The sequence below is a fragment of the Macrobrachium nipponense genome, chromosome 3, assembly GCF_015104395.2.
Source record: "Macrobrachium nipponense isolate FS-2020 chromosome 3, ASM1510439v2, whole genome shotgun sequence".
Classification (NCBI taxonomy): Eukaryota; Metazoa; Arthropoda; class Malacostraca; order Decapoda; family Palaemonidae; genus Macrobrachium; species Macrobrachium nipponense.
The window spans coordinates 43,824,749-43,834,686 of record NC_087202.1 but is presented as its reverse complement, the minus strand read 5'-3'; the positions used below and the strand labels follow the sequence as shown (position 1 = coordinate 43,834,686).

The 9,938-nt window shown below is 35.8% G+C and overlaps 1 protein-coding gene across 1 annotated transcript; it reads left to right on the top strand.

Moving 5' to 3' along the window:
• Positions 1-9,010: 9,010 nt before the first annotated feature.
• LOC135222377 (uncharacterized) lies at positions 9,011-9,938 on the top strand. Its single transcript, XM_064260465.1, has 2 exons — positions 9,011-9,147; positions 9,266-9,938. The coding sequence occupies exons 1-2, from the start codon at positions 9,011-9,013 to the stop codon at positions 9,936-9,938; spliced, it is 810 nt and encodes a 269-aa protein (XP_064116535.1).

The following is a 9,938-nucleotide window of genomic DNA, read 5'->3' as shown; positions in this document are numbered from 1 at the left end:
CATTTTTCTGGTTTTCACTTTTTCAGGATCAGCTTAAATTAAGACTCGGACGAATTTTAAATTATAAACGCTCAGTGGCTCAATATTTGAGTCCAACCTATGAATTTCGACAGACACTCTCGGAACGTTGAAAACGAGTCTTGATGGAATTGCAGGAGTGACTCAAATACTAGCACTTCATTGATTTGCCTGTACCTGCTCAAATCTTTTCCATTTAATCTTGCGATAATATGTCTCAAACCCATCACTAGGTAAGTTTCAGACACTGTGTAACAACGAAGACACAAAGCATTTTAATTGTGACTGATACTATTGAATATTATTAGGCTTCTTACGAACGGACTACTGCCCTCCCAAATAAATTCAGTGTGTTTTCTATTTTATGATAGATATCATGATTGGCGTAGACAGTCTTAGACATTGATTAAACAAACAAACATTCAACTCCAACGTGGTAGTTTTGATAGGTTCCTCTTATCTTGTACTAGCGTGAGCATATCGACCTACAAATTTTTGCAATACCGGGATCCACCGGCCTACGGCCCTTGGTCCCCCCGGTACTCGATTCACCTGTGCGCATTACGCTCGTCATTTATTTAAAAATATGAAGCTGAGCATGACATTTAAAATGGCTCAGATTCTTTATTTGAATACGGCTGATTATATTTTTTTCCAGGAATAAATCACTAGTAGTCCTTAAAAAGATTCCTGTGCCTGTTTTAAGTCACGCTACCTCTCTTATTGCCCTATTTCGAAAGTAATATTGTATAATAATTTTAATAATCTTATTAACATAACCTGAATCTTACGCAAAAAAAAAATTAGTATTTTCGTTCCTACCTCGTTTCCTTCGTTGTCTTTCATAGATAAGCTTCCCTTGTTATTAACACTGCCGAGTTTGCCTTTCCTAAAGAGTAAACATCGTATTGGAAGTTAATTACAGTTTTAAAGGTGTTAAACGGTTATCTGTCAGTAATCAACGAATATTACCATTAGTTTGAACTGTCATTCAAGCGTCATAGAAAATGTAAGATAAGATTATTGATTTCGCTTCGTGTGCGACTGGCACGCAGAGGACAGGAAGACGCGCTTACGTCGGCCTAGTTCATAACGTCTGGTAATTCCCCTACGATTTCTGGAACCTCAAGATCATGGGCTCGGTTGTGAACTAGTTTTCCCACAGAGCACCGTATGGTGGCTGGCTTTCATCGTCAGTTAACCGCTCTAAATATATTAGATAACTTTTTACGTAACTACAAGAGTCGAGAGATTGATCCCCAGTGAGACGCAACGCTTTAGGTAACAAACTGGAGAACTTCATTTAGTTTGCAAAGATCACCAGATATTACGCAGTTCTTTACTGAGTCCCTTTCCGTCTCTGCTGCCTTACAATGGATCAAATACCTGTTGTTAGACGAGTGTGGTGAAGCATGACTAATGTGGACAGGATCGTGGTGTTATTTATACCTATTCATTCCTTTTAGGGCAAAAAACGTTTCAGAAGTCAGATACGATTTAAGGGAGGTCCATTTATTTCTAATTGCATATTCCTGTTTTTTGGCAAATAGTTCCGATTGGAGGCTTGTTTATTTTATTTTCTGTACATTCTTAGCCAATCAACGAGTTTTATATCATTTATCTGCGTATTTATTTTTATACCTAAGAACTAAAAGACGTTTTTTGGCCCAGAAAAGTTTTTTTGTGAAGTTTATCTGTTTTATTCTGTATAGTTCTTTGTAGGCCTAAAAGGACTCTTCTTTGATAAACCTCTTTTTATTTTTGGAAGTTTTAATTTTTAGATATACAAAAGACGTTGTGAAGCCAAAAACACTTTCTGAGAAGTTACATATTTATTCTGTATGTTCTTTCTTTGTACCATAAAACGAATCAGGGATAAATCGTTTTGGGGGCTTATTTATTTTTGCTACATATTACTTTTCTGATCAGTACATTCCATTTTTGGGCTTGAAAGATGCGTCAGTGACCAGAGACCCATTTGGCATGACAATTAATTTATATACATACATTATGTATATGTATATATATAACATTTAGATACATATATATATATATATAGATTATATACTATATATATATAATATATTATATATATATATAAATATATATATACTATATATATATAATCTTTTGAAAACCGGAATTTTTTAAAAAGAAGTTTGTGTTCTCATTCGATTCCACTGTTGGTTCCAAAAGATTCAGAGGTGCCAACTCCATCCTACTCTCGGACAAACTCTCGCCCCCATTTGAATGAATTCTCGCCTATTGTCAACTTAATTCTCGTCGAGTGTCTGCTAAAACGAAAGAAGAATCTCGACTCAATCTTTCTCCGTACGTATCTGGGCTCGAAATCTCCTTGTTCTATATCCTGCAGAATGTCGACATTAACCTTCGTCGAATAAGGGCTCATACTCCAGCTGAATCTCACCACAAACTTACACGGTTTGGGGACGAAAACTTCCGCCGAATCTTGAAAAAAAGTCTTCACGCATCTCTACCATAGGGTGGTATACAGTATACCTGGAGATGCGATCTCTATACCAATACTACGTAGTTCGGTGGCCTTCCACCAGGGCGGCGTTGCAAAGCCTTGTGGCCATTTTTAAAGGTTTGCTAACAAACAATTTTAAAAGGGATTAGCGAAATTGTGAATGTTTTTTTTATTATTAATGTTTAATGAGGAAGTATTTAGCAAATTTTTATGGTTTCGTGGAATGTTTATTGAATGTTTAGTGTTTTGTGAATGTTATTGAATCTTTATTATGCAAGTATTCAGTGAATGTAGTTAGTCTTTAGGGTTTTAATGAATGTTTTGTGAATGCTTAGTGTGTAAGTAATCAATGAATGTTTAGTGAGTGTTTAGTCAATGTTAGAGTAAGATATTCAGTGAGTGTTTAGAGTTGAGTGAAATGTTTTGTGAATGTTAGTGTTGAACAAATTTTTAGTGCGTAAGCATTCAGTGAATGTTTAGAGTTTAGTGAATGTTTAGTGTGCTAAGTGTTTGAGTGTTTAGGGTTTAGTGAAGGTTTAGTGCCGGTTAGTGTTTAGAGTTTAGTGAAAATGTTTTGTGAATATTACTGTTTAACGAATGTTTAGTATGTAAGCATTCAGCAAGGGTTTAGTGTATATTTTGTGAATGTTTGTGTTTAGTGAATGTTATGTCTTATGATTGTTAGTGTTTAATAAATGTTTGGTATTGGTTTATTTTGTGTTTAGTGAGTGATGAGAGAATGTTCATTCACTGTTTAATGAGTGTTTAGGGGGTTTAGAGAGCATTTAGTGTTTAGTGAGTATTTAGTGTTTAGGGTTTGGAGAGTGTATAGTGAATGCTTAGTGAATGTTTAGTTAGTGTTTAGTGTAAAGTGAGTACTTAGTGGATGTTTAGTGTGTAGTCAGTGCTTAATGATTGTTTAGTGTTTAATGAATGTTCAGGATTAAGTGAGTGTTTAGTGAATGTTTACTGGGTGTTTGAGGTATAGTGAGTGCTTAGTGTTTTATGAGTGATTAGTGAGTGTTTAGTGTATTGTGAGTGCTTAGTGATTGTTGACTGTCCAGTGAGTGTTAAGTGGTATTGAGTGTGAGTGTATGTCAAGTGTAAGTGTTTAGTGAGTGTGAGTGTATAGTAACTGTGAGTGTTTAGTGAGTGAAAGTATATTGTGAATATTAACGTTTAGTGATTGTACTTTACTGTTTAGTTAATGCTTAGTGACTGTATGCTAAGAAATCCTGTAATTTACAGGAACCATTTATGCTAGGCACTACTTAGATCCAAGTAGCAGCAGATGCTTAGGCCTTCACCACAATGATTGCAGTACTAAGGCCAACCCGTTTTTGTCAGGTAACTTTTCTCTTTGAAATTGGGTCCAGTAATAGTAATAATAATAATAATGATAATAATAATACCAGCGACAATATTATACTAGTATACTAGTAGTAAAAATAATATTATTAATAACAGGATGATAATGAATAGTAGTAATAAAAGTAATAAAGTATAGTACGATAAACTGGACCGAGACCTTTCAATATGGCCGCTCGAGGTCACACGGTAGGCAGGAAGATTGCCACTCCAGTGATATACGCTCTATGATCTCGACACAAATTTTCGCCGAATGTCATCTTAAACTCTAACCAAACCTCAGCGGAAAGGAATTTTACCGTGTCATTAATTCATAAGATTCATACAACTTTGTAACTTCATTGCGAGTTTTTTTTTAAGTATAAGTAATTCATAGCGTGTATGCTGTACTTTATTGCAGTTACTGAATGACGAGTAATCTCGTTTTTAAGAATCATTATGTATAGTACGTACCAAGGCCAATATAGCATTGGCCTTGGTACGCACATTCAAGCGTGTTTGCGTAATGCTCTCATTTCCGTTGATAAGTATGAGATATGATACCACGATACTTATGAACAGAAACTCTTCTGAGCTATTTGCGGGAGTCTCTGGGCTCAAATGTTTATAGTGGAAGACTGTAATGGGGCGTGTTTATGTGTGGTCATGTTTATAAAAGGCTTTCTTATCCATCTCCCCTCTCGTATTCACAAAATTAAATATTTTCGTTTCTCTTGTACATATGTATGTGTGTGTCTGTATTCATATATATATATATATATATATAGATATATATACGTACATTACATGTATGTATAAAATTCTTAAAATACATCCGTATATGTTAGCATGCATGTGTACATAAACACAGAGAGAAGAGCAAAAGCTATTCAGTGTGTATGAATTCCGAACAGTAACTTTTGCTCCCACCAAAATACTTATATACTGAGATTCGTTTATTATTTCTGATCGTTATTTCCCTTCAATTTTTCCTCTGTGAGTGACACCCTTGTGTTTTTTACCTTTAAGTTTAAATGTTATTTTAGGTGAACAAAATTATATTCGTTTGCCTTTTTTCTATTTATGGAGGTAGTCTTATCGGAGAGTTTGCCCCAATATCAATGCTAAGTAGAGTGCTGAAAATGAAAGTATGTTAAATACATTAGGGTCTGCATGATGCCTCAGGCTGTTACTTGCAGAATTCAATTATATTAAGTGAGTCATAGCAGACCAAGAGAGGTTTAATCGTTAAGCATAATGCTGCTCAAGACAGACTGACAGACAGAGAGAAAGAGATGCTCAAGACAGACTGACAGACAGAGAGAAAGTGAGACATTTAAAGTTATTTCCTAACGAAGTCCTGTATTTGTTTGTAGTATGGACGGAACTAGACTTCAGACTTGAACCTTATTCTATAATAATAACAATAATAAAATACTAATAGTAATAATAATAATAATACGTGTAACTACGCTTATTTTTATTTTTGTTGACAACAATGTGATGTCAACTTCGTCGTCGTCATTCTCACGTAGCAGAAACAGCTAATCAGTTTTCATATATACGTACATACATCATTAAAATCTCCATTGTTTAATAACAATTGGAATGCAAATATGGAAGTCCTTTTTTGATCCATAAGAGCAACATTCCTCTGCACGCAGTGCTGCTTGGGAGATCATTCTCTAATTCCCCCTATTTGTTTAGAGTTGATAATAACGTTATATTTTCCATTGCTGTTCTTGACTTGACGCCTCGTCCTTGTTTTCTTCTTGATCTTTTCCTACAAATGCAACGTGGCACAGGAAGTGGACCAACACGCCTGCTACTGCGTCATAACCTCGCGATTAAAATTCTTTGAACGGAAACTTTTTTTTTTTTTTTACTTGGGAATCTCACCTTATGCCCAGGATTCTAGAACATATTTCGTTCTATAAGTGGAAAATGCCATCGCCTACATTTTCTCTAACACCACCGATTAAAACAACAATTTATTTATTATGCCAGTCTTTTACTATATCTGTGAGGACTGAATCGATACATAAAACCTTGTACACATTATACGTACATACACACTCACATTACATACATACATATATATATATATATATATATATATATATATATATATATATATATATAATATATATATATATATATAATGTATATTATGTTATAGATATAGGCCTAAGATTTTGCGTATCAATTTATTCTTCACAATTTCATGATAATAAGCCTGGCGTTAGTATGAATAAATAGTTATTAGTTTTAATCGGTAGTGAAAGAGACTATGTAGTTCCGCAGGACATTAACATTTATATGTCGTTCTGCTGTTTTAATCGCGGTCGGTACCAGGCGCTCCCGAAGGGTCTACTTCTGCTCCCCCAACCTCAATCCTCAGTGGCGCCATCTGAGAGAGGAGAGGTGAAGAAGCATCGTGGGATGAATAAATCATATAACCCTCATCGGCTATTGTTGTATGAAGGTCACGCTCCCTAAATACTGTGTTACCAAACTATTGCTGGTTTTGGTCAATTTTGATCTGTAGTTACCCGAGCTGTGAGATTTGTCCTTCTCTGAATAGAATCAAGGAATTTTTACTCAAGATTCATCTCTATATTCTTATATTTTATGCTTTCAGTATAAATTTGGGTTTTCATCATATGGTTCCAAGATGTTGGACCATCTAACGAAAATCCATGACATCGACTGAGAAGTAACAAAAATAAATCTGTTAGGAGCGTACAAAGCAACTCTGCCAAAAGATTGTATCATAGCTTAAATTCTAAAGTTCTCGGCTCTGAAACTTGCTAAAGGTCACGTCTTAAATTTATTGTTGGATTTCATTTTAAAGCAGGCGATCCCAGTTCGTTGGCTACAGCTCAAAACTCAATAGGATTGGGAACACACCTTGTGAAAACAATAATGCATCATTGCAACATGCTATTTCTTCAGGACCGCAAATCAATTAGCCCGAAGTACTGTCTGAACAATATTTTTTCTAACAACTATTAGCAAAAGTGATAGCAGTAGGAGTGAAAATCGCATTATTATTCAAGATGCTCAAAATCTTTGTGATGCGCCAAAAAGAGGGGTTGATATTCAGTCAGGTACTTTAACAGAGAGAGAGGGAGCGCGCTTATTTCCCATTGACTGGTTCAGGTTGCGTGCATTTATTGGGTGCCGTGGGTCTAATATCTAAATTTTTCATATTCAAATTATAGTGTTTATTTATATGGATAGATTTTATGTTTTCAAGACCTGTCATTAGAAATTATATATTCTCTGGAAGTTGGCGCCCATGATCTTTGATAGATTTTCAAGTAAGTGAAAATATTTCCCGTACGCTTTATGCACGTAAATTATGAGCGTAAACAGTTTCACAACTGAACGTAAAAAAAGGGTTTCCTTTAAACGGAAAATGAAACAAAATACTGAAAATAGGGAGTTAAGACTGTAAGTCTGATGAAAAATAATATCACTGTAGACATCTGGACTCACTAGTCGCCATCGGTGGGGCGACAAAACCCCCACACGACAAACACCCCCACATGTCTAAACCCCCAATTATTAGGTGGAAGAAAAGCAAGTCCGTCAATCATACCACAAAAGTGCCTTGTAGATTCATCTTTCTTGTAGATATCGCTTAGTCCTAAGCTTTGCAGTTTCCGCCATGTATTTTGTGTTAAATGATAAAAACATGTTTTTTTTTTTATGGATCTCAGGTCCCAGTACATTTTCAATAGCATTCAAAAGTGATTTTTCAAAATCTGTCATCATAGTATCTGGAGTCATATATAACCATAGTGTTATCCTTTATCAAAACTGTTTGTGATTTGTCGGAAAGAAAACCATACACACAGCTTATTGCTGAATCACCGAGTGGTGCTTTATTAATAAATAGCTGTTCAAATAAGGCAGGTCCTGATGTAAATGTTCCATCCATATACCAGATATGTGCCTTAGCTAAATGTTCCATTGCATCTTTTGTAGAAAATATAATTATTCGATTATTGGCTTCAGCGTCATTATCGTGAAGAAGATGGCGACGAATGCCTAACAAAAGCCCCACACGACAAAATCACCCAATTATCTCTTAGTTGTGGCGCAATCCACGCTGACCGTGCTCAACACTGTCTGTAATGCATACACACGCACACACAAATATATTAAATATATATAATATATTATATATATATATAATATAATAATATATATATTTACACCACAAACACAACACACACATATAATATATATATATATATATATATATATATATATATATATATATATATATATAGAGGTGTATGGGGTGCACTATCTTAAGTATGAAGCAGCCGCATCCTTTTGGATGGCTTTGTACTTCTGATCATCACTAACCACTCAACTCTCACTTGTGGCTCCAAGAAGCTGGTTGAGCAACAGCGGCCACACCCCGGAAACCATCTCGGCTGATGGGCTAAATAAGTGTGGGTAGGTGCGGGGATAGCATACTTGTATTCCCCTCACTGATGAAACTCCACCTTCTCGGGAGTAGATCAACAAGAAGGTTGTTGCGAATCGCTAGCAACGAATCCAATGTAAAAAGCTCAAGAAATCTGCTTATGAAACTTCAATGAACTCACAGATGGTAGAAATGGCCCTTAGCCCCGTGCAGCCCTAAGTGGGAGAAGGGTGCGAGGAATCTCACGGCTAGTAAATAAGAATAAGCTTATAAATCCTAAGAGTAAGCTTAACATTGGAAATTGGAATGCCCGAACATTGAACCAGGATGGCAAATTAGAGCAGCTTTTGGCAGTTTTTTGTAAAATAAGGCCTGGATATGTGCGCGCTCACTGAAACAAGACTGACTGGATTCGAAAAGAGAGATGGAGAAAAGTTGTTACTACATTCTTGGAGAGAGAATGCCACTCACTATTAAGGAGTAGGATTGCTTTTGAGCAAACAAGCTAGCCAAGCATTGGAGGAATGGGAACCAGTGGATGAAAGAATTATGTATGCAAGGCTAAAATCTAGTCATGGAAGTATGACAATTACAGTATGCTATGCCCCTACTGATGAAGCAGATACCAATCGAAAGAACAGCTTTTAGGTAAATTACAGGAGGTGGTTAGCAAGGTGCCAAAACGTGATATTCTTCTTTGTATGGGGGTCATGAATGCAAAACTAGATAATGATAATGATGGTTTTAGGGAATGCATGGGTGTCCATGGTGTAGAGGAGATGAATGATAATGGTGTTCGACTTGCCAGTTTTTGTTTAGCTAATGAATTGATAACAAGCAACACACTGTTTGAACACAGAGGCATACACAAGTATACTTGGACATCTCCCTGTGGAAAATACTGCAACCAAATAGACCATTTAGCAATAAATAGAAAATTTAAAAACTGTACTACTGGATGTCAGATCTCGACGGGGAGCTGATATAGGAAGCGACCACCAACTTGTCTCAACACTTAGACACAAGTTGAAGACCAGGAAAGCTAATATAGACCTACCTCCCAGATATGACATTGAAAAGCTAAGACAACAAAGTAGTGAAAACGATGATTACGTTATAGAATGCAGGAACAGATTTACAGTCTTAGAGATGCTACCTGATGAAGAAGTAGAGATGGATGTGAACATTCATTGTAAAAAAGTAGAAGAAATCTTTCAGGAATCTGCCAACATCACAATCGGAGAGGGAATTGGAGCAAGAAGAAAGAAATGGAAGAGTTGTGAAACATGGAAATTGATAGGGAAAAGAAGAATGGCAAAACTCAACTTCGAATCATTAAAGGAAAACAGCCCACATCTGACCTTATTACGAAATGAATATATGAGCCTTGATAGTGAAGTAAAGAGATGCTGTAGTAGAGACAAAAGAAGGTTCATAGATTCTACTACGGATAAGACAGAACATAATCTAAATAGAGGAGATGGAAGAAGTATAAGATTTGCATGTGAGGGTATTCGAGAAATCACTGGAAAGAAGAGGAATAGAGGTGAGTTACCTGTCAGAGATATAATGGAAATCTTCTTACCAAGGAATCTGAAATTAGAGCTAGATGGAAAGAACATTTTGAAAAAACACTAA

Bases quoted from the DNA above. Each gene is read 5' to 3' on its own strand.
- LOC135222377 (XM_064260465.1), top strand. From the start codon at position 9,011: ATGAATGCAAAACTAGATAATGATAATGATGGTTTTAGGGAATGCATG. The intron at 9,148-9,265 runs GTTTGAACACAG...ACTGGATGTCAG, and splicing joins TTGATAACAAGCAACACACT to ATCTCGACGGGGAGCTGATA.